The following is a 26,236-nucleotide window of genomic DNA, read 5'->3' on the forward strand; positions in this document are numbered from 1 at the left end:
CAGCTCCTTGACCTAATTACCATGCGTATAAGGAAAAATGCAGACCTGATTTTAAATGCAAAGCAGAATGAGGTATTCTGGGAAAACCTAATTTTGGCAAGTGCTTAGCAATAAATTTTCTGTTTTATCAAAAATATTTTTTTATTTACTTCAAATAAATAAAAGTACTGAATTCTAGGGGACGATTCATTACACTGTGCTTAACAAAACTAAATTACAGAATGTTAGATATAACTGAACTACTTAGAACTATCTTGAAATATATTTATATATCCTTAAGTACATAATTTCTAAATTGAAACAATACACAATGTTACTCCTTTAATGAGTTAACAACAATATTCTATCTTTCATCTTAAATTTGGCCAAAGTAGAAAGAAAAACAAATTTCAGATTTTTGCTTCTTTTAATATAACCCTGAAGAAAATAGCTTTTATCAAGGAGGTGTTTATTCTTAAGTAAATTATGTATAATTTCAAGTACTGATATTTGACCTAGTATTTCTTATGTACCAACTGGTACTTGTATAACAGATTTCTTTAAAAAAAAAAAAAAAAATATTCATTGAGTCACCAACCAAAAGTAAAGTAAAAAGTGAATGACTAACTTTCACAGATGAATGTTCTGGCCAGGAATCTTCAAGCTAATTTAAAAAGAAACTGATAATCCACTCCTCACATTTCTAAGGATAAAATTACTTGCTGAAAACCTTCAATATGTATGTGTGTGGGGGAGGGGGGACTTTTTAAAGATTGTTCAGCATGCAGGAAGCTCTAACTTGAATGCCTTGTCTAGGTATCTCATTCATGTAAACCCAGCACTTGGAAAGTGGAGATAAGATTAGAAATTCAGGACCATCTTTCACTACACAGCAAGTAAGGAGACCAGCCTAGAATACATGAGACTGTCTCCAAAAAAAAAAAAAAAAAAAGTTGAAGGGCTTGAAAATATATTAACATATTATACCTATACCATTTATTTATATTTTCATGTACCATTAAAAAAAAAAATACCATAAGTATTTGTATACATGGTTCTGTTATAGTTAGAAGCGTAATGGCCTCCAAGGTATAATGCTAAAGGTTTGGTCTCCAAGGTGAAGCTAACAGGAGGTAGAGCCCAGTAGAATATCTTTTAAGTCCCTGGAGGCTTTCATTTGAAGAGGACTGAAGGACCCTTAGCCTCTTCCCCTTTCTTTTTGATTTCTGACCATGAAGTATACAAATTAACATCATACAAAGACCACCATTTCTATCACACACAACTGCCTGAAACCCAAAAGCAACTAGGTCTACTTAGTTTTAAACTGTAAAGTCCAAAACTGTATAACCGTTTCCCTTGACAAGTTAATTATCTTAAGCATTCATTATAGCATCAGAAAGCTAACTAACACACAACTGTTTATTGGGTAAATATCTGCATTATATGTATTTTACTTGTGTTTTATGCCCATTTTCTAACATCCCAAACAAATCTTAACTAAATATAGACAGACATAATCACAATAACAAAGAAAATTCAGTAACTACATGTCATCACATGGGCTGGAGATACACCTAGGTGGTAAGAACATGTCCACCATATGCAAAGCCCTGGGTTTGAGCCCCAACATTTACAAAACACTAAACAATTTACCTTAAAAGAAATATATATATTCTATGACTAATAAATTATCATAATACTAGACATTACTAATTGACATTAACAAAAAAGACAATATCATTCTTTTCAAGAAAAACGCTTGTCAGATGATTGCAAATAAAAGATAAAAATGACAAAGGAATTATGCTACACTGAAATGTCAAAAAAAAAAAAGTTATAATTTGCAATTACATAAGAATACACTGAGGGCTGAGAATGTGTTTCGATGGTAAAATTCTTGTGCAATACGTCCTAAGTTCAATCTCTAGTACCAAAAAGAACCAAACTTTGGTAATTTATAGAACTCCTAAATGTTATACTGTAACACAGCTACTGTGTATTTCTGAAATTACCTACCAAATGAAATACAGAGAGTGGAGAACAAACATCTGTCCTAGTTTGCTTCCTTTTGCTGTGGTAAATCACTGACCAAACCAAGTTGGGGGAAGAGGAGGTTTATTTGGCTTACACTTCCATTTCAAAATCCATCACCAGAAAGTAAAAACTACTGCAACCTGAACACAATGAATCTCACCACATCTATAGCAAAGAGGCTGCTGTCATCCCAGACTTCGGGTGAAATTGCTTGTCCAATGAGCATCATGTCCTCTGAGAGCAGTTCCAGAACTCTTATGACCATTTCTCTGCTGCCTAGACACAGAAACAGGAGAAAGGCAAGGGGAAAAATAGTCACTCCATTTTCAGGTAATCGGGTGGACCCTCTAGCTAGGCATGCTCTCAAAGTCCTATTTCCCCATCTTTGATATTTTCTAAACTGCTAGCAAGATGAATGAGGATATCACAATCACCACAACAAATCAAATGTGCTCTTAAGTGGAAAGATTATTTAAGAGTAGAAACAACCAAAATTACTGTGAAATAGACTTAAAGCAATTTCAAACTCAGAGACTATCCATGTTACACATTACATGCAACAAAACAAGCAAATTTAGAGAATACATTCTTATCACATCTACTACCACAAGCTTTAAGCTTTGTCATAGATGAGTATTTTCACACATAACTGTAACACAGTGATGAAAAGAATAAATGTCTACCTACACTATATCATATGCTAAATAAATTATAAGAAATACCTTCCAACTGACTCAGACCCGCTGAACATGGGTCTCAGCTTGAAGGCCTGAGCAGTCTAAGGGACCTTGGACAGTGGAACCAGGATGTATCCCTGGTGCACAAAAGGACTTTAGGGGCACATCCCCATTGAGGGATACCCTCTTAACCTAGAGACAGGAGAGAAGGCCTAGTCCCTACTCCAAATGACTTGACAGATTTAGATGACCCCTCCTAGAGGGCATCACCCTACATGTGGAGTGGGGTTGGGAGGGATGGAAAGGGAGGGTGGCCAGTATGGCCTAAAATAGGTGTGGTAAAGCACATCTCTGAACCCATTACTCAAGAGGTGAAGGCATGAAAATCAGAAGTTCAAAGTCATCTTGAGCTATGTAGAAAGTTTAAGACGATACTGGGGCACCTGAGACTCTGCCTAAAAAACAAAACAAAACAAACACTACCCACAAACATTCCAAGAGCTAACTAGACATAGTAGTACATACCTATAATGCCAGCACTGGGTTGCATAACCTGTTCTTAGCCTCATTATCAGACCATCTCAAAAGAACAAAACCAATACTCCTCTAAAAGAAACCATTAATCTCTTTTCTTTGCATAGACGGAAACAAAAGCATTTCCAAAACTCTAGTGAGGCAAATTTTCAAATAAGATTGTCCTATCCTTTATCTTAAAGGTTAGCTCTTAATGAATTATTAGTTAAACAAACTCCTGAATCAGAGATCTACATCCATTTTTTTCATTAACAGCTGGAGCAAGCTCTCTCTCTGTACCTCTTACAATACTGAACAATTACAAATTATGCAATAATTTACTGCAAAAGGGCAAGGGAACATTTAGAAATTTTTATGTGCAAGATATAGCTTTATAATTATCAATCTGACTTTTTACAGCAAATTAAAGAAAGGTTAAATGGAAAATCATTAAGTCTAAAACCGTTCTTCCCACTATACCAGACAAATAAACAAAAACACTTGATGATGCCAAAGTTCACCTCTCCCATCACACTGTCTGTCTTCATGTAAAAGCATGTGCACTCGCACTCCTGGAAGTCACAATCCCCACTGTGCCAAAGAAGGGGATAGGATTTTCAGAGGCATAAATGCTTTCCCAAATTTACTTTACTTTCTTCTCTATCACCTCCAAGTGAGAAAAAAACAACAACAAAAAAGAAAACCCTAAAATTTTAACTACTAATATGGAATATTTTTTCATAATTAAGCTAACAAGGGCAAAACTTCCTTATATTTATATCTTGACAAGTTTATCAATTACTAAAATGTATAGTTTTAGGGGTGAGTGCTTGCCTAGAAAACATAAAAACCAATTTCCAAAACCAAGTGAGGAATGTATAGAGTTACAGAATAAAAATCATTACTTCTTCTGATACTTTGTTTACATTGAAAAATGTTGAAAAGCAGGGCCTTAACATTTAGTTTTTGGTCAAGTCCCTGCTATTGGCCATCTGACATTAGGTAAGTCTGATAATCATTTTAAACCCTAGTTTCCTCCTTTGAAAATGAGGACAAAAATACTACCTACCATTGCTGAAGGAAAAAATGGGTTGTTGACAAATACAGGAAATGATGCTCATGAAATCAAGTACTAATTGTTGTAATTTAAGAAAAGTGGCTTGAGATAGAAAGACATCATGCAACAGAGTTCTAGCAGAGGGTATTTTTATTTTGTTTTGTTTTTTTAATTAGGGGAAAAGAAAAAGGGAGATAGGAGATGGTCATTCAAAGACTGGAGCAGCAGGAAAGAGGGAGAGAGGGAAAGAAGGAGAGAAACAGAGAGAGGAGAATTCAAAAGGGAAAGTAGTGAATGTGCCCAGGTGGTGCTCTCAGTGGCTGCAGCTGAGGGCGTATCCTGCCAGAACCCCAAGGACAGGCCAGTACAGTTGCCTGAATACTAACAACAATGACTCAGCAGACTGAGTGGGACTAAACACTGGGCTTCGTTAATAGACCCCTGTAGAGATGAGCCAGTGTCACTGTTGTTAACCCCCTTTAGGAAAATCAAACTTAGCACTTACAAGTAAAATGTGACCCAGAATATTTGTGGTCTTCTTCAAAGAAAAATATATTGCTATAAAGGTTAGGAATCCAGTTATGGAGTTTGGTTACCATTTCCTGGCTTATAAGATATAAATGTGGCTGGAGAGATGGCTCAGCAGTTAAGAGCACTGACTGCTCTTGAGAAAAGCCCAGGTTTTGGTTCCCAGCACCCACATGGCGGTTCATAATCTTCTGTTACTCACTAAAGGGCGTCCAGTGCCCATTCCTGGTCTCCATGGGCAGCAAGCATAAACACTCACACACATAAAAATACCTTTCTTTAAAAGACATGGATGTTAAGTGTGAACAGCAGAGAGTAACTCAGTGACTAAAGAGCGAAAGTAAATTTTTTTGCTGGTCTTAATGTATCTTTCTTAACTTTTTTCACCTAAATTTTATAGTGTTTAAATCTAAAATATAAAAGCAGGCCATAACAAAAGAAAAAAGAAAAAAAACACATGAATAGAAGAGAATATTATATTTGAATATCAGCATGGCACCCACATTTAGTAAAGTAAAAAGGGGGCTTATTAATTTCTTAGTAAAGAGAAGTAAAAATAGATACTAGAAACGAGCATGAGCCCATCAGCCATGGAGACACAGAAACACAAACTGTGAGAAGGGGATTCCAGACACTGCCGACCTGTTCTCAGCAGAGGAGCCGCGGCCTCCAGGATGGAGATGCAGAACTGAGGAAGACTAAGTCGCTGGAACTGCAGCTCCAGCGCATCCTCTGCTTCCAGCTCCGGCAGATCTACATGAGCCACATCCAAAGAAGGTGCAGACACCCTGGAGTTCACATGAGCATGACTACTGCTTCCGCTGGAAAGTAAGCAAAGGGAGACCTGGGTAAGACGTGACCCCCAGCACACTTGCTGCCACCTGCGGCACAGTAGAACTCACACCACTCACAATCACACTGATTCTGTAAGGTTCTGACAAATTAGACTAAATTGCATACAAGGAACTGAAGACTGCACATGAAGGAATGGGGTGCAGCTCAATGGCACAGCATTCAGCTATCATGTAAAGACTGTGAACTGCAACACCACAAAAGAAAACTTGAGCAGGATGCAAAACATACACTTATTCATACCTTTCTTTTCATATTGATGATTCTGCACACCAGCAGCAAATATGAGCAGCAATAACCCACTCACTTCTAAAACAAAACAAGTACGCTTACAGCAAAGCACTGACGGGAGCAAACCATGAGGATAAAACCAGTTTATGAAGTTGCGAGGGCTTCTGCTGATTTTTCAGCTAACATTCTAAGTTAGCCAATGATAGAAATGGGAGAATTTCTCAATTCTCAATAGCCTCAAAGACACTATGGGAAATGGGTTACTTTACTAGCATATCCAACATCATACAATAACTTTGAAAAGGCTTCCTCCATTTAAAAATTCTTACCTGGGGTCCTCAAAATTCTGACTTCTGTTATCCACAACTACAACTGAATCATTGAGATAGGCTAGTAGAACATTTAAAACTGAATGGATTTTATGCCTGTTTCCTTATCTCTTAGCTCCAAGATCCCAAGCATCCCAAAACATTGAAGTAACCCACCCAAGTTACCCTCAATGTTCGACAGACTCTGTGAGGAGGCTGTTCACACATGGAGAACAAGGCAGTAAAGAGTGTCTAATAGCAACGTGAAAAGAAAACATGTAATGTAAGTCATCAGCCAACCACAGCATAAGCACTCTACTCTCATAGCACACGCAGCCCAAACTTTACTCCTTAGCAAGTGCACGGTTTCAGGTGTAAATAAAGGCAATAATAACGATGCCTATCCTATTATAAAACTGTCTGAAGGTGACTAAGAGATCAAGAATATACAGCATGTGGTACTAACACCATGTTCATGAGTACCTGACGTGAGTTTGTAGGGCAGCAGCAACATCGAAGCCAAGACACGGGCCACTTACTGAACACTGCTTAGGACAATGTGCAAGAAAAGGCTACTGTATTACACTGTTTATGACCTATGATAAGCTAACACAGAAATCCAATGCCATCCCTTCGAGACAACATATGAAAAATCTACATTCACACAGACAAATGATGACCCTCGAAAGAGTCCCCTTTTAAGCAATATCACTCCTTTCCAAATATACAGGATTTTAAATTATGATTAGACTTACACAAAAAGTATATAAAAACACAATTTTAAAAATATAAATCAGGTATCGAAAGGAGTTTTTTAAATATATCATTCATTTAAAGCAGTTTTTCTCAACCTTCTTAATGCTGAAACCCTTTAATATAGTTTCTCATGTTGTGGTGAGCCCTCCAACCATAAAATTATTTTCATTGCTATTTCATAACTGTGATTTTGTTACTTTTACAAATCGTAATATAATTTTTTTGAGATAGAAGTTTATCAAAGGGGTCTTGACCTACAGGGGTAATGCTTTAAAGCCATGATTTTTAAAAACAGGTAATATTCTATGTATAACTGATAAATGATTTAGTGGATCAAAACCATTTTTCTTTTTTAAGGAAATAAAAAGAAACAGAGACTACAAATTGGTTGTCAGAATACCAAATCAAACTAAAATGCTGTCAACATGCTGTTTTTTGTAACATAGGAGTCAGAAAGAAAATATAAATGCAAACTGAGTGCAGCGGTTCAAGGTAACATTTGTTAACCTGCAGATCATGATAAAAAACTATGAAAGCCAGTTTAAACGAGCTACACATAAAGCAATAATTCAAGAGAAGACAAGAAGTAACAATTCCCTCCTCGTAAAATACAAACAAAGACACAGGAGCCAGTCACCTGGAAGACACTGCATCCCAGTCCTGACCATCTCCTCGGGGCCGCTGGCCTGTGCGCCCAACCACAGAAGGCCGAGGGCTGCTGCTTCCTGGAGACGCGTTTGGGGAGTGGTAAGTACCTCTTGCTTCATGACAGTAAGACAAAGAAGAATTCTGGGAGATTGTATCTGGAGAAATAAAGAAATGTAATTACCCCTTAGCAGAAACATGCTTCTGATAATGTGGATTACATCCACCAGTCTTCCAGAAAAATTAACAAAAGACAGAATGATTCTGCATGGACAAAATTCAAAGAGAAGATCAGCCTTTCCAGCAAATATTAACAAAGCACGTTCCTGACATGGTTTTAAGAAACACTGGCTAGTGACGGCAAGACTGTGAAGCAGAACAACACTTGCCAACACCTCCTAGCTTTAAGCTCTCAAAGCACCCCTGCCTGGAACCACATGCAAACATTAAACAAAATGAAACAATCTAAATATGAGCTAAAGCCATAAATGCTCTCCAGCCAAAAATAGAAAAATCCTCAAAGCAATGAATTACTAGATATCAAAACCAAAATTATGAACAACCAACTAAAACAGATAAACTGCCTTCATCACATTTTAAAACTTTTGTGCAACAAAATATAACAAAGTGTAAAGACAAAAAGCAGAGTGGGGAGCCAGGCGTTGATGGCACACGCCTTAATCCCAGCACTTGGGAGGTTGAGGCAGGCAGGTCTCTGAGAGTTTGAGGCCAGCCTAGTCTACCCAGCAAGTTCCAGGACAGGCTCCAAAACGATACAGAGAAAATACTATCTCGGAAAGAAAAAAAGAAAAGAAAAGAAAGAAAGAAAGGAAAGGAAAGAAAAGAAATAGAGTGGGGAAAATATTTGCAAGTATATATCCAGTAAGGGTTTAATATTTGAAATTATTAATAACTCCTAAAACTCAACAGTAAACAAAGAACCAGCTGAAAAATGGGCAAGGAGTTTAATAGCCATTTCTCCAAAGAAGACATAGAAATAACAATTAGCACATGAAAAATCACTAGTGAGTTTGTCACCCTGTTAGTATTTGTAGATGCAAATCAAAAGGGCAGTAGTGATAAACCACTTGGCACCTATGAAATGTTATGATAGACAGCAAAAGCTCTTTATTGAGTAACTACAACTGCTTTATGCAGTACTAGTAGAAATGTAAAATGATACAGATACCATGAAAGGCTTGTAGACCTTCCAAAGCTAAAGACAGACCTAGCAAATGACCTTCAGCCCTTTTCCTACATGCACAACAGACTCAAACACACACATGTAGGATACTGTTCACTGATACATGATCCAAAGTAGATACATGTCCCTCAAGAGATGAATGAATAAACAAAACATGGCACACACATACAATGGAACAGGAAGGAATAAAATACTGGTACATGGTATAGTAAAGACATAGCTTTAAAATATTACAAAGAAAGTTAAGTCAAACACAAAATGACAAATTCTGTATGATCTCACATGTGTCTAGACTAGATAAAATTCACAATAAAATAGAGGTTACAAGGGGGTTTAAAGAAAGAAGAAATGGGGAGTTATTACTTAATGGTTTTCTTCAGGGTAATAAAAAATGTCTATAAAACTACAAGCATTAACCAGGCAAAGGTGGCACATGCCTTTCATCCCAGCACTTGGGAGGCAGAGGCAGGTGGATCTCTATGAGTTCAAGACCAGCCTGGTCTACAGAGTGAGTTCCAGGACAGCAAGAACTACCTGAGACCCTGCTTCAAAAACAAACAAAAGTACATGTTCACATAGATAAAGACACATGAGACACATGATAGCAAAAGAAGACATAATAGCATTTCATATCACATGTGTATGTATTTATAAACAGCTAGAGATAATAATAAACATTACATGATAGATACGTTGATAAATGATAGATTTACAAGCGGAAAAAATTAAGACCTTGCACATCTCACAGTACTTCAAACACTATAAAATGCTTAGCCCTTATAACCTTTCTCATCTGACCTCATTTCCCTGCACCTGGTTCATGACACCTTGATGGCAAAGGCCACATATGCCTTGCTCAAACACATTTCTGACTTCCCCTGGAATACTCTTCTTGCAACCATTCATCTATAAAAAGTGTCATCCTATTCTGTCACATCATGTTTTTATTTCCTTAGAGCACTTCTTGTTAGAAACAAACATGATTTTCATTATCTTCCTCGCTGTCTAAAATTAAGACTATATTGGGCTGCTCATTCAGTGTGACTTACCTAGAGACCAGTCTATCAGTAGGAGATAAGAAGTACACACGAATATATAGCTGATCTTCTGAGACTATCTCTATTAATACTTGATATCTCTCTGATAAAGCATGGGGGCCCAGCTCTCTGGGAGCATTTGCAGAAAGCCATATCCCACAAATATAATTGAAACGTAAAGTACAAACGCTCAAATAGCAGAGGATGAGTAAAGTTCCCAAGTAAAGAGAACTGCAAAACAGAGTCAGAGATGACTGGAGTTTTGTATTCACCTCTCAAGGCAAAGAAACCTGGCTGCACAGACAATTCTGCCTAGACTGTATCCCCATCTGTCCACTAGGTGGCACTACTCCTACAAAAAGCCTGTGGCTGCCAGCATATCCTCATATGCTACAATTCAGAAAGCATAAACATGGTTTTACTAAAATACAAATCAGTGTTTTTCAAACAAAACAATTTGTTAGCACAATATATACCTTATATTAAAACTCCCTAAATCCCACATGAATTGTCGTACTCTGAATCCTAGTCCCCAAGCCCATAAGGATAGAGAACCTAGGGATAAACTGAAAAGCGTCTGTAAATGCCTAAGCAAGAAAATTCACCACGAACACGCTTCTGCAATGCCACCCTTAAGATGAAAAGCCAGAAGTCTCGGAGGGAAAACAACAGAAAAGGAAAGGAGGCGGGGTGAGAGCAGCCAGGGTTCTGGGCAGTTCAGCAGTGAAGGACACTGCTCTTCCTCAGGACCCAACCCCCACATAAGGGGAACCCTGTGTGTCTGTAACTCTAGCTCCAGGGGATCCAACACCTCTGGTTTCCTCAGGCACCTGCACTTACATGCACATACCCACACATATACATAAAACAATGTATTATTAAAAACAATAAAAAGTTATCTTTAAAAAATAACGTTAAAACCATCTGCAAAGGAATATATGTATATATTCCATTTTCTGAGAAAATCCCAGAAAATTATGAACCATGAATGACTTGACCTCCTATAGTTAGAATTCCATTGACCTTTCCTGGCCTATTTTATAGCCTGTAATCCCACATAATGCACTCATACACCACCTTATACAGTCATTTAGAAAAGAAAAATTCTGGGGGGTGGAAGAGTCGGTGGGCATGGGGGGGGGGAAGAGGGAACTGGGATCGATATGTAAAATAAGAAAACATAATAAATATAAAAAAAAGAAAAGTTCTTTAGATAAAAGGTAAGTACACTGAAACATTTTTACCTAATATTTAATTAAGTCCTTTGAGCAAAGTAACTTCAAAAGCCACAAACATCACATACGTAGCCATTGTTGAGACCCCTAAAGCAAACCTGTTTAAGCTGGCACCAACCTTTGGTGTGTGCTACTGTCTCCCAGTGTGTGTCTCTTCCTTAGTGCCCACACCTAAATCCGCATGAAAGTCTTTTTCTTAGCAACTGAAACTTTGCTTTATTTTAAAAAAAAAAGAAAAAATGGGTTCATGGTGGTTTTGTCATTTGTCTAGCTTCCATTCAAGGATCCAATAATATTTTTGCATACACAATAAACTTTCAAGTGCAATGGACAGTTCTTAGAAGAAGATAAACAATCATTGTCTTGTGAAGAGATAAGCAAAGTACCTTGTTTATTTGAGAAAAGGTTGGGGTCTTGATAGAAGTTGAGTCTGTTCCTTAAACATGTGCACAGTTGTTGCAAACAGGACACCGATTGTAACGCCACACGATGCTTCCCATCTCCTCCAAAGGCCAGCTTCACCAGACACAAAAGGCCCTGAGACAGGAGAGTAGAAGTAATCACAGAAAGCTCAACTCCAAAGATGGATGTAACAGGCTTGGTGGGCAAGCCCAGGATTCCAGCGCTAGCATGGCAGAGGCAGGAGGATCAAAACAACTTTAAGGCAGGAGTCTGGTCCGCACAGCAAATTCCAGGGTACATAGAACAACACCTAAGTTTTTTTTTAATTAATGTTTTTAGAACTACATGAAAAAAAAAAAAAAAGAAAAGAAAAGAAAGGTTGCAAATTTTGATAAAATAAGAAACTAGGACCATAGGGTCAAAACTCTTGTCACACAAGCTAGACACCCTGAGTTTGATGCCCAGAATTCACATAAAGTAAAAGGAAGGATCAACTCCACACAGTCGAGGTGTGCCACATGCCATATACTCAGACAGTCAGTACACTTGAGTCCATATGAGTCTGAGATCAGCCTAGGAAACATAGACAGATCTCACCTCAAAAACAGTTTGTAAAAGCTGACTAGGGCTGGTGAGATGGCTTACCATTTAAGAGCACTTCTTGCTCTTGCAGAGAACCTGGGTTCAATTCCCAGCACCCATATGATTATGGGACCCATAGCTCCAGTTCCAGGGGACCTGAGGCCCACTTCTGAAATCCACGGGCACCAGACACATGTGATAGATACATACACATGCTGACAAAACATTTGTATGCATAAAATAAAATAAATGAAAATAATAAAAATGGTGACTAAAGTAGTAGTATTTCCTATTTCTAATATCTGTAGAACACCTCATCTGAGTTCTACAGAATCACAGCAAGTCCTTTCCACCTCACACTTATGAAGCACTTTTCGGGGTTTGGTAAAGAATAGCTTTTTTTGTTGTTTCCATTTGCCATCTGTGATGGTATGTGCCCACAATGCTAATTGTTGGGGTCCATCAGCTTAAGTGAGGACCAAAAGCCCTCAGATATTACTGGATGCTATGGATATGTCACAATCCCCACAGGAAGAAGCAAGAGACTGCACAAAGGGAAAGCAATAATCAATATTGCTCATTGATAACATACTTCTCCAGCACTGTGCCCTAAACAAAAGATACTCAAAGGTTATTACTGCCCACCCTTAACTTCCAATGCTTATTCTCTCCCTTAGGTTACCCATAAATGAGTATGGTGAGATGACTAAGTGGGTAAAGGCATTTATCATACAACCTGGTGGTCTAAGCTTGACCCCTAGGTCCCACATCATGGCAAAAGGAGAGAATAAACTCTATAAAGTTGCCTTCTGACCTCCAAATGCACATTCTGGTATGCATGTCAACATTAAATTTAAAAAAGATAATGCAAAAATGACAATTCAATTTGAGGGAGGCAAAGTTAGAAGAATGTACTCAATGAAACTACTGTCCACTAAAAGAATTGTAACTATCCAGATAAGCTGAAGAGAAAGTAGCTTAAATAACTCAATACTTCATTTTTTAAATATATTAATACAAGTTATCTTCCAAAAGACTATTACTCTAAATGAAATTTGCTAATTTATAGTGAGATAAATGTTCTGTTTTAAAACCTAAAACAATTACAGATAATTACCTGAACAATCTTTGGTCTCTGAAGGAAAATCTCAGCAGGAAAGTCTTGCATGATCACATCCTTCAGAAGTTCACATGTGTTCCAGATCAGAGTGGGGTTACTACTTCTCAAAGAGCTAAGACAACAGTTAGACATCAGAAAGAGTACTTCTATACCTGCCTATATCAGCTAATGGCACAAATGTATCCATCACAACTAAGGCCTAGTAGAGGTGTCACTCTTTCTAGGGATTCATCCTCCATGTTTTCATAGTGAACTCTGACGAGGAGCTTCTTCCACATACCTACACTTTTAATGCAGTGACTGCTTGCTGGCTTTGATCCTCCAGACCATACTCAGGAACAGGAACTATATCATATTAACCACTGAGTGTGGGCACTATCACAGCTCTACCAAATGGGACTGGTGAGGTCAAACATGATTTTCTAATTAAAAGAAAAAAGAACAGACTATGTACTGGTAATTTCATGGAATTTTATTATTAATCAGCTTCTGTATTCTAGGCGTCTTCTTACCCCACACCCCTCAGCTTCTACTTACCTGAGGATGCAGCAATTGCATACAACCCACTTCAAGAACTCAGCGAGAGTTGGTCCACCCTTTCAGGTACTGGCCCACAACTAATAAAGCATCCCAACCCTTTCTAAGGTGGGCATTACCTATGTAATACTTTCCCCTAAGAAAATGATGGGAGCATTATCAGAAATCACCTGTATCTTGCCTCAACTCTTCCAAGTTTGATTTTTTTTTTTTTCACCTAAATTCACATCTTATTAAAGGGGCAGGTCATTTATATGAAAATGTGTCAAGTAATATGGATATTAAAAACACTCTCTGGGGCTGGAGAGGTAACTCAGTAGTCAAGAGCACATATTCGGTGCCCGGCACACACATTACTCAGCTCTCAACCACCTTTAACTCCAGCTCCAGGGGATTGGATGCCGTCTTCTGGATTTCTCTGGCACCCGCACTCACAGATGTACAAACCCACACAGACACATATAATCAAAAATACAAATAAAACTTTCTATATGTTTAATTTTTAAGACAAGAGTCTCAATATGCTGCCCTGGCTGACCTCAAACTCATAGAGATCTTCTTGTCTCTACCTAAAGAGTACTTGTATTAAAAGTGACTTCCAGTGATGGCACATGCCTTTAATCCCAGCAATCAGGGGGCAGAGACAGGAGGATCTCTGTGAGTTTGAGACCAGCCTGGTCTACAAGAGCTAGTTACAAGACAGGCTCCACAGCCACAAAGAAACCCTGTCTCAAAAAAAAAAATAAATAAATAAATAAACAAAACTATGCAAAATTTTATATATCAGCCCTCTACTTCTGAAGGTAATAAAATCAGGACACAATAGACAAGATCAGAGCAGTTATCTCCAACCTTCTCAACAGTGGTTTTCCTCCTAATGGAGGCCATGTTTTAAAACATATTTTACCAAAAAGATGATTTACGTTTAATTTTTCCACTGTTCTTCATGAAGGGCAAAGAAATGGGCATTCAGACAATCTACACACTAAGAGCTAGCATGTTATGAAAGATTATGTAAGATTCCAACCATAAAGAGAAACTGGGTGAGGCAGGTGTACACTGCATGTTTATCACCCCAGTGCAGAAGAGGAGCAAAATGGAAGGAGGAGCCAGTAGGTCAAGGTCATCTCCCACTACAAGTAGTAAGTTTGAAACCAGCTTAGGCTACCTGATAACCTTATCTGAAGAAAACAAACAAACAAAGGGCAAGTAAATTGCTCAAAGATATGGACATAGGATAATTTTCTGGCCCTTTTTTAAACACATAACCATTTCCAGATGAAAACATATGGTGGTGGCTATCAGATTTTTACAGCTACAAAGAACCAGAAAGACCTGTACTACATCAGAAATGTACCTTTCATTGGAGGAGAGAACATGTCTATCTGTTGTGGTCAGGGGTAGCCAAGGAAACACAGAAAACTTCAGCCACTTCACAGTTGGGTTTCCTGTTAAGGGAGCAGCAAAACTTAAGATGTCAAAGGATCAAACATGACAGTGTGCAAACAATATCTATAAGCTCTAACATGAAATTAACCCTTTCCTTCCAGATTCCTCTGGGTCATGGTGTTAATCACAGCAATAGAAAACAAACTAATGTAAGTCACTAGCAAGAATCATCAGAAAGGTCTCTGCAACATAAGTGCAAGTGCAGAAACCACACAGAGAGACCTGGAAGTGAGACTCCTGGAAGAGAACGCTAAATCAGAAGGCCCTGATCTTATGTCAACTGGCTGTTAGACAAACAGTGATGAAAAGGAAACTAGGCTGACCCTGAGTGCAACAACTGGACTGATGATACCATCTCATACACTGGAAAATGAATGAGACCACCCATGTATCATACCTGGCACAAACCTGATAAGAACATGTGTTCAACAAGCACTAAGTCTCGTGACAGCTTCATCACCTGCCTACCATGGCACAATACAGCCGGTGAAGCACACAGACTCAAAATCCTAAGCTAGTACAAAGCAAATGAAACATTAAATTGTGTGCTAAGGCTTTCAGTCTGACCACACAATGAATCTTCAGAGCAAGGAAGAAGAGTCCATTGATCTTTTTATCTGGCAACCAAACACTTCCCCATCTATACACACCCACTGGCCCTGGTGGCACTTCCATCTGTGGGAAACTCCTTCTGTCTTGGGAGAAATATCCTGTTAAAGCTTCATGTTGTTGTGACAACTCTGAAAAGAAAATACATGAATTACTATGTTATCAATTCAACTGCTAAAATAAAATTATTCACTTTAAATTATATTTTCTCCTACTCTTTCAATTATTATTAAAACAAATCAAACAAAAAAAAATCTAGCTTTGTTCTGTGAATACTGCATCTTCCAAAACAAGAAAAAAACATTACTGTTCACAATAGATACACACACACACACACACACACACACGTAATAAAGATTTTAAAGAAAATACACAACAAAAAATTAACAAAACTGAATACAGAAAAATATTTACCAGTTTGATCCGTGTGATAAGTGGCAGAACACAGAATAGGAACTTCTGAAGGAAGAACAAAAAGTCCATCAAGAATGCCATCAATCTCAGCCTGTATTGCAGGCTCCACGTTTGGACGGAGCTTAGATAAGAACTCTACTGCACCAAGATCAATCAAGTGCTGGACCGCTGGGGGATGCTACAGTAAAAGAAAACGTCTTGAGAAGAGCCGTGAACATGGAAATGTTCTAAACTTCATTTTTTCACAATCAAAACATAGTTGTTTTGATACATGAAATATTCCGTGTTTTGAAAAACAAATTCTGAATTGCTGCGCTGTAGAGTAAACGACTTCCATGAATCAAATATAAAGGAGACAAACTTGAGAGAGACATCTTAAGAGAAAGAAGCTGAGACTCTGAGCACTGAAAATACACACTACCAGTTCCTCTTTTATTTTTAAATGTTTTATTGTTAATATCGTAACCTTAAAAAATGGGTTTCATTATGACACTTTTATATTTTTCATTGTACTTTGTCTCCCCAACACACACACACCACTGGCTGGCTCCTGCTTCATAGACTCCCTTCTACTTACAAGTATATATGTGTGTGTTGTGTGTGTATGTATACATATATACATATATATAGAGAGAGTTACTTTTCTGTGTGTGTATATGTATATGTGTGTGTATGTATATGTGTATAGATGGATAGATGATAGATATAGTTTTCTGTGCATGTATACATATATGTATGTATGTATATATAGAGAGAGAAAAGTAACTCTGTGTGTGTGTATATAGCGAGAGAGTAACTTTTCTCTACTTTATCCTATCCTTACTGTAAATCAAGATGCCAAAGCCATTAGGATTCCTCCACAAGGATAGTGATTTAAAGGTATAAAAAAAAAAGCTGAACTTATACTGACATTGGTCCTAACAATGAAATTACTCTTAAGGTAGACAGAGGAACAAAACCCATTATTTTTAATGGAATTGCATTATATGCAATGTTTAAACTATTTAAATGTGTTTCTTTTAATACTGAAACGTCTAAATTGAACATTAAATATCAGGGAAAAATCTGCAGCAAATAATCAGAAATAGAAGATACAATAACGTAGTAGTTCTATTTCAGCATACAGTACCATGTGAGATTAGGCTTTTACAACAAATGACCAGGTGAATTGGAATTCAACACCTCTGGTTGTCTTCAAACTTATTTTAAATGTCAAGTATGTCTTTCCATAAATGCTACATTTAATTTTGACTATGGTTGCTTTATTCCAAAAAAACGTTACCTTAACCAATCTGCTTAACAGGGTCAGAACCTCCTCTTTCATTGGGACAGATGGGAAATTGAACCATTCGAGCAAATGGAGAAAAAGCAACCTTTCCTGAACCAGGTCGGCATCGCAGATCAAATTGTGCTCGATCTTGCACAGGATACTTTTGAGGGCGCGTTCCCTGATCTCCGCCAGCTGATGCCCTGTCAAAGAAGTTGGCACAGAGTAATTTCATCCTCCAATTTTGAAGAGACGACCCACCCATAACTTATTCTAAACGTGAGTGGTTTACTCTGGAGACAGTTCGGGGTGAAACTAGGTGAGTGAGAAGCGGCCGAGCATTGCACAGTATGAGCAAGGTCCGCGAGCTGTTCTGGGCAAGCAGGGACGAGGAGCGGTGATCGCGCGACCACTGCGCCAAGACCCGAGTGCTCCTCCGACCCTGGGCAACGGAGACAGTTACCAAGCTTCCTGATGAGCCCCGACACAACCATCTCGTCGCCGCAATTTGCCGAATTTGCCGCCGCCGGAGAATTAAACAGTCGCGCCACAGCCTCCGGCCATAATTAATGTCCCCCGGAAACTCAGCCGACTGGAACAGAGGTTCCGCGATGTCTAAGCTAAACACCCCTTGAGTAGAGAGTATTAGGTGAGATAGTCTTTCTCAATTCTTTCTCAATGCTTCTGTCACCACCTAAGGGTACAGTCTCTATAAGTTGCTACTGCTCATTCCTTAGACCGCAACCTTGGTTCTAAGAAGCCCGAATGTCAAGAGGCGGTAGAATCCTCTTCCGCCAACGTGCACATCGGGAGTTGTAGTCCTGACTCAGCCCTGCTCCCTGAAAGAGTTCCGGACACGCCTACATCGTTCCTTGATACGGAGTTCCGGCTTTCAGGCGCGGGCTCTGAAGCGGGTACTTAGTTCCTGGCAGCAGGCCAAGGCTGTGGAGCTCTTCTTTACCCTACAAGAAGGATTTGTTCAGACCCTGACAGTCTGAATATGTAGCTTCTAGAGCTTGGGTTTTGTTTTGTAACGTTGCCCTTCCAACTCTCCCCCTGATTATTAAATGATTCAAACTGTAAAATGTAACTGCAAAGTTCTGCAGCTCTGGGATACCTGCCCTCAAGTGTAAACAAGCAAGGCACAAGAAGAGGAGATGGGGAAGGAAACCAGAGACTGGAAGAGGAAAAAAGAAAAAGGAACTGAGTTAGAAAGTTCTATTTGAAAACGTTGATTTTTCTAACATTCACTGTAATCAATCTCAACAAAAAAAAAACATTATAAACGATAGTAAGAGTGATGACACAATTACATTTATAAAATGATTCGCATTTTAGAGAACATTTGGGGGGGGAGGGGAGGAGGGGACGAGGGTGTGTACTGGTCTTTTCACTTTTCACTCTCCCTAAGAAGAGATTGGAAGTTAATCAAGATAGATAACTCATTCTTTAATTTCTTCTGTTCTGCCTTTCTTTCTTGCAAAAGAATAAATTTAAAATTCCAAGAATTACCAATTCAAAGTCACACCAACTAAAAAGTTAGATTAAGGAACTAAGCTGATGGTTTCTTGTCGCCTTTAGAACAGTGCTGCTTGGGAGTGAAGGGGGTGTGTTAGGTTTAAAAAATATTATAATAATAAGTGAAACTTGAGTTGAATCTTCGATAAACAGTAAATGTACTAAGCCCAAAAAGTAGAATGAAGGAATTCCTACAAGAACAAACTGTAAGGTCACAAAGAAAAGGATTTGGAGGAAATGTGCCAGATATAAAGAAAATGAGAAATTCAATGAGGTCAATTTACTTGTAAGGAAGAAAAGAATAGAAGGATGCTACTTGTTTCTGAATATTTTCTATTTGCTCTTCCAACAGCATTATATCTAATACAGAGTCTCTGTGTGTTAATTGGGGCTGGCGCGCAGCAGGACAAGACCAGCTGCGGTCAGAAAAACCTTACTCCTTACAAGGGGAGAGTGAAAAGTGAGCCTTTTCTGCAGCCAAATGTACTCCTGGCTCCGGCCACAATAGCAAATGGGAAGAATTTGTTCTACAACTGTGTGAATTAAGAATTACTTCACAGCAGATTTCAGAAACTTGGGTTTTTTTTTTTTTTCTTCAGCAAATGGGATAACTAAGTATCCACATGGGAAGAAAGGAATATGTAGTCATACCTTACACTATGTGGATAACTGTCCAGGATGTGCCAAAGAACTAACTATATGACCTGATCCATGAAATTATTAGTAGAAATAACAGCTATGAACATTTATGATTGTTAACTAAGAATTGTTTTCTTATATATAGCATCAAAATCTCAAGTAATGAACCGTACTGACTGGTCATAAAAAAAAAATCATGTTTATGAGGACATTGCCATGAAAATAAAGACAGTCCAGAGAACATGCGAAAATATTTGCAAATCATATATCACATAGAGATCTATTGTCCTGGATTTATTTTCAAACTCTTAAAACTTAACAAAAAAATGAAATCAACAAGAATTCAACTTAAAAATAGGATAGAAACGGAATAAAGATCAGGACAGACTTTTCTCCAAGAAAATACATAAATGACCAACATATGCATGAAAAGGCCCCAATATGAGTCAATAAGACAAAATTATACTTTAGCTGCATCAGAAAAGGAGACACATAGTATTGCTGGTGGGCATTTGGAGAAACTGGAAACCTCAGACATTCCTTTTGGAAATATAAAATGGTGGGGGATTATGGAAAATAGTCCAAATAGTAAACCCAGAATTGCCCTACAGCCTAGCAATTCTACTCCTGAGTATACAAAAGCACTCCTCATCAGTGGTCTAATGTCTTAGACTTCACAGTAATTTGTAAATTCTAAATTTCACATTATTGTGAGAAGCATGAGGAAATATCACACTGCCCTGCTCCATCCCACCCAAGATGTGAGGCGCCGCTTTGTCTTTTGGCTCCACAGCATGTGCTTCCTTTCCACTCAGTACTTAGTACCTGCTTTGCTTATAAGACAAACTACATGCATGGTATCACATGCTTGTGGTCAAGTAAACCTTATGTAAGAGCCTATCACGAAGCCTGTGCCATTCCCCTCATATCATTCATCATGCATGTGTGCACTGTGTCCATTCACATCATCATAAGGAGGGTGAGTACATTCAAGGAGTGTTATGAGAGAGACCACATCCACATAACTTCCTGGAATATATTACCATAATCAATGTTTTATCATTTTTGTTAATTTATTGCTATTCCCTGTTTGTGAGTTAGTTTATCTGCAATTTAGAGATATCAAAGCTACAGCAGAAGGAACCCTGGCACAAATAGGAGTCAGTATTGTCTGAGGTTTCAGTCCTCCACTGACGATCTTCCAATGAGTTGCTCGCAGATTGGGGGAAATACTACGTACCGGAGAGAAAGGGAAACAAACACTTCTTCAGCATTATTGTTTACAAAACTGAAAACAATATCTACCCATTAAGGAATAGATAAAATATAGATTGCCAACCCAATGGGATTTTATTCACCTATAACAAAGATTGAAGCAGTTGCTTAACATAATAGGGATACATTTACCATGCTATGTTTTGGGGGAAAGAAAGTCATGAAAGCCTAGCTGTTGTACTTTCACACACAGACAGTCAACTCAAGCTTATGTCCTATACACTGGGTGGCTTAAACAAAGATATTTTCCCAGTTCTAGAAGCTGAGAAGTTTCAGTTTCAATGACAGTATCTTCCTAACCTTCCCTCAGGGCATGACATGAAAGAGAGAGACCTCTGGTGACTCTTCTTCGCAATTACCTTTGTGACCTCATTGTACTGTAATTAACTGCTCTGTGTCCCTATGTATAAAGACAGACCTATTAGGGATTAGAAGTTTAACATGTGAAGTTGGAGATTATAGACAAGCTAATCTCAGTCCATAACAGTTTTGAATATCTAGAAAAGGCAAACTGGAAAACAAAACTGTTGGCTGCTAAGGGGTGGGCGGGCAGAGGGGACAAGGAGTGAACACTCTGCTTTCGTTTTTTTGCTTGGAGGGAGTGCTCAGGAACTAGGTAAGTGATGATCATAGCAGCATAACTTTTGGAGAAGCTAGTGGGTCAGAGAAGAACAATTTCTGACTAGGACGTGGAGGACTTGCACATCTCTTACTCTATTGGTGGAAATGTAGAATGTTACAGCCATTCTGAAAGACATTCAAAGACCCTTGAGAAGGCAGTCTAGCATTACTAGTTCCAGAATCTAGTGTAAGACCACCACTCTCAACTTCCACCTCTAGGTATGTTTCATCAAAGGAAGAGATGTGTAGTCATGAAACCTAAGTACAAGTTGTCATAGTAGAATTATCAATAAGACCCTGAAGGAGAGAACACAAATGTTTGTTCATTTATGAATCTATAAACAATGGATGAGTAGAAACAATAAATACCTATGCAACAAGTATCATAAAATTTTAACAGTTAAGGAGGTTCCAGGTGTGGTGGTGCATACCTTTAATCCCAGAACTTACAAGCAGAGAGTCAAGCAGACCTCTGTGATTTTGAGCCCAGCCTACTCTATGTAGTGAGTTCCAGGACTGCTAGGGCTACACAGTGACCTGTCTCACTGTCTCATATATATATATATATATATATATATATATATATATATATATATATATATATTCAAGCCAGTTATAAAATCCTATATATTTGACTGAGAAGACAGCTTAATAGGTAAAGTACTTGTCATGAAAGCCTGAGGATCTGAGTTCAAATCTCCCAGTACCTATGTAAAAAGTCAGGCACCCTGGAGTGCACTTGTAACCACGGCATTGGAGGAGTAGAAATGCTGGACCCCCGGCTTTCTGGACAGTCAGCCTAGCCAAATCAGAAACTCCAAATTCAGTGAGAGACCCTGTCTTCAAAACTGAGGTGGAATGTTACTGGAGAAGACATTCAACATTGACCTCTGCCCTACAAAACACACACTCATGCACGCGCGCGCACACACACACACACACACACACACACACACACACCCCTCCATATATGATTACATATTGTGAAATGACCAGTTAGGCAAACGAATAGAAACAGAGAATAATTGTTGGTTGGATTCTGGGGTCATTGGGAAAACAGAGTGACCCTTGCCAAAAGGAGGGATTTCTTTTGAGATGAAGATGTTCTCAAATTGCCAGTGGTGATGGTAATACATAGATGTAAATGTATTAAACATCATTAATTTTGTGAACTTCAAGTTGAAGGATTGTCTAGTATATAACTTAACCTCTCAGCAAAGTTCCATAGACAGAAATGCAGTGGGATATTAATATAGAAACAAAATTTCATTTTGTAAACAACCTACTTTGTATCAGCACCAAGACAGAATGTGAATGAAAATAAATTTTCTCAGAATATGTGAAACTTAGCTTTCACCCTCTAGTGGCCAGGAGATTCAAGCCTTCCAAAGCAATGCATTAAAAAGGCCATTAAAAAGAGCCACTTTCCTGTTTTTTGTTTGTTTGTTTTGTTTTGTTTTTTCCAGTGCCTGCAAATGTGAGTTGTTTCTGACTCATTTCTTTTTCTCCTTCCAGTTGGGGTGACTAAGACACAACTTTACACAGTCATTCCCATTGAAAGTGAAGTCTGTGGGTGTTTTCTTTACAGACTATGAGATTCAATCAGTCAGTGATAGAAAACACTCGATGAAGAGTACCATGTAAATTCAAAATAAAAATGTTGTCATGTTCAGCCATTTTTCATCACGTAAAGTCACATAACCTAATAATAACAGTTACAGTGTACAGACATATCATCCCAGGCAGGAGTTATTCCAGAATGAAGAGAAGTAAAGGAAGCATTCTTTAGCAGACCAGCACACAAATGGGTTTTCCTGTGATATCTGCATGGTTTTCAAGCTAATAGCATCTTCTGCCCCATTTTCAATAATAATCGACCTTCACTTACACTCCAACTGAATGGAATCTCTGTTGTTAAGTTTGGCCCCTGATTCTGACTTTGAGCCTGCTGAGTCTGTAAGTAGAATGCAATTCTAGTTTTAAAAGACACTACACTTTTTAGCATGTGTGTTGTGCCCAGCCTGTGGTTGTCTTAACTAATAAATGTGGTTTTCCTCCCCCCCACACACACACACAAAATGCAATTCTAGTCTTTTCTACAGGATGTTCAAATCCTGGATTTGAAATTTAGGATTCTCCAAGGGAGGTGGGGAGCAGTCTGTTAATTGGCTAATCTAAAAATGCAGCTGGGAGTTAACCTTGGTAATTTTTAAAAAAAAGTGCTGTAAGTCTTGCATTAATTTTTGAAAGCAATCTTATATGTCACTCAGATAGATTGGAACAGTTATATCATGTTAACTTTCAAATAACAAAAAGAGTCTCGGGGATTCTCCTCTCCTAGAGCCAATAACCATAATCTAATAATGCTTTATTATTTACAGCAGTTTCAGACACCACATAGACCCAAGAAGCTTGGCTCTCAAAAGGCTTATATCTCTAACTACTTGAAGACTTCCCCATCCTTTTCTTTTCTTTCCTTTTCTTTTCTCTTATTTTCAGGCTAGCCTCAAACTCATTATTGTAGCTGAGTATGATCTTAACTCCTGGTCCTACCATATGCCCCAATTATGAGTGTTAATATTACAGTAGTGTAGGACCATGCACGCTGGAGACTGAACCTAAGATCTTGTCAATGTTAAGTAAGCAGTTTGCCAACTGAGCTACATTTCCAACCCACTTTTCATAGGAAAATGCTCTGTGATAAATAGTGAGTTAATATTCTAATTGGATAAACAAATAGGCTGCCTATTGATGCTGAAGTAGGTAATTTCTGCTGGGAAGTGAGAACTTAAAGTAATGAATCATAAAAGACATGATCTTATTTGAAAAGAGATTTTATAAAATTGGACTGTTGCAATGTGTGTTTTCTGAACCCCAACACTAGGGACACTTCACTTCAAGACCAGTCCTGCTGAAAGCTCTGTGGTTGTCTAGACCCATTCTCGTTTATTTTCATCCTCCAATTTTATCCTTGTATTTGACTTCACTGAATCTCAGCAGCAAATAGCCCACGAGACAGTGTCTCCAGTTCCTCCTTTGAGATCCAGACCCAGCATCTTTACCTGAATTTCTTAGAGGAGTCTTCCACTCAATCCACCCAAACAGTCTTCTTTACTCCAAATAATGTGGAGTGGGCCAGCCAAACCCTGGAAGGATGTTCATACCTCTCCAAAGTACAAATACCTCCAAACCCAGCATTGACAAATAGTATCACTTTTATCCCTAACAAGTCTCCTTTATACAATTCCTCATCCTTATCTCCCAGAGCCACGTTAGTTTCAACCTCTAAAACAACATATTTCTGTTGTTTGGGTTACTTGACTGCATAAACTATGAACTTATATAAACACATGTGCCCCTTCAGGTTGGTTTACCACAAAAAACCAGCACAAGTTTGTGAAGTGTAGCTCAGATGTTATTATGACAACCCTCCATGGTCCACTGTTTGAAATAGTTGGTGGCTTCCCACGATTATGGAATAGAGATGGTTCTAAAGATTCTTTTCCAGACACAGACACAGACACAGACCTTTCTCATACTCCTCTCGCTGTGTTCCCACTGGCTGTATTCCACTCACACTCACTCTGGTGTTATTTGAAACTCTAATTCCCCATATGTATCTTTGTAATGTATGCCCTTTGCACAGTTTTAGTTTTTGCTTGAAATACTTGATTATACCACTTTAGGCATATGAGTTTCTCCTACCCTTCCTACCTTTAGAAGCTTTTATGTCACCTTGTCAGAAAAGCCTTCTCTGGCATCTCCAGCCAGTTAAAAACTGTGCAGTTAGCTCAAGTACAGTATAATTCTACTTTTTTAAATTAGTGTGTGTGTGTGTGTGTGTGTGTGTGTGTGTGTGTGTGTGTTCAGCACTCCAATGAATGCAAAAGACAACTTGGAGGAGTTGGTTCTCTCTATCCATTTTTGGAGGGGTGAGGGGGAATCCCAGGCATTAACTCAGGTCATCAGTCTTTGTAGTAGGTCCTATCCCTGCTGGTCCTTCTTGCCAACCTGGGTGCCTCATCTTAAAAAGACTAATACCCCCCTGAGAGTTTGACTTTCATGACCTCATAAGCTCCCAAGGGCTCACCTCCAAACTGCCATCATATGAGGGTTGGGCCTTTAACATATGAATTTGGGGTAGGGCACAAGCTGAAATGAAAAAGAGAAAAACTGTCTAGACATTTCTCCAAAAATATTATACAAATAGCAAATAAGCACACAAAGAGATATTATTATTATACATGACTAGTCATTGGAGAAATGTACACCAAAACCATAATAAAAATCTGGAGAAAGCAGAGTAGTACACTGTTTGCACATGTAAGGCCCTGGGTTGATTCCCCAGCACTATAGTGAGTCAGCATTTTACACCTACTAGAAGTCAACCATCAAAATAAATACAAAATGACAAGTGTTAACAATTGTATAGAGAAATTGGAAGACACAGGTACTTTTGAAGAGGGTGTAAAATGGTATAGCAATATGGAAAGAAATACGGCTACCTCTCAAAGGTATAAACATATAATTATCATTTAATTTAGTAATATCACTTTTGGGTATATACTCAAAAGAATTGAAGGCAATAACTCAAGTGGATAATTGTAAACTTTTGTTCCCAGCAGTATTATTCAAATAACCTCATATAGAAGAAATGCAATTGTCCATTGGCAGATGAGTGGATAAACAAAATGTGGCTTGTATATATAATGAAATATTATTCAGTCTTAAAATTGAATTCTGG

The 26,236-nt window shown here is 38.3% G+C and overlaps 1 protein-coding gene and 1 pseudogene across 1 annotated transcript in view; one reads left to right on the forward strand and one right to left on the reverse strand.

Moving 5' to 3' along the window:
* Rttn (rotatin) overlaps window positions 1–17,948 on the reverse strand; it is a 117,614-nt gene extending 99,666 nt beyond the window's left edge. The window contains exons 1-10 of the mRNA XM_051202025.1: window positions 17,903–17,948; window positions 17,455–17,642; window positions 16,173–16,350; window positions 15,800–15,889; window positions 15,058–15,148; window positions 13,161–13,275; window positions 11,446–11,596; window positions 7,576–7,741; window positions 5,434–5,612; window positions 2,177–2,292 (exon numbers count right to left, since the gene is read on the reverse strand). Coding sequence (XP_051057982.1) covers window positions 2,177–2,292; window positions 5,434–5,612; window positions 7,576–7,741; window positions 11,446–11,596; window positions 13,161–13,275; window positions 15,058–15,148; window positions 15,800–15,889; window positions 16,173–16,350; window positions 17,455–17,642; window positions 17,903–17,933 — 1,305 coding nt within the window. The 5' untranslated portion in view covers window positions 17,934–17,948. The remainder of the gene's footprint in view (window positions 1–2,176; window positions 2,293–5,433; window positions 5,613–7,575; window positions 7,742–11,445; window positions 11,597–13,160; window positions 13,276–15,057; window positions 15,149–15,799; window positions 15,890–16,172; window positions 16,351–17,454; window positions 17,643–17,902) is intronic.
* A 60-nt stretch (window positions 17,949–18,008) lies between these two features.
* The window catches only part of LOC127234947 (ATP synthase F(0) complex subunit B1, mitochondrial-like), a 52,103-nt pseudogene continuing 43,875 nt past the window's right edge, over window positions 18,009–26,236 (forward strand).

The sequence above is a fragment of the Phodopus roborovskii genome, unplaced genomic scaffold (assembly GCF_943737965.1).
Source record: "Phodopus roborovskii unplaced genomic scaffold, PHOROB, whole genome shotgun sequence".
In the NCBI taxonomy this organism is placed as follows: Eukaryota; Metazoa; Chordata; class Mammalia; order Rodentia; family Cricetidae; genus Phodopus; species Phodopus roborovskii.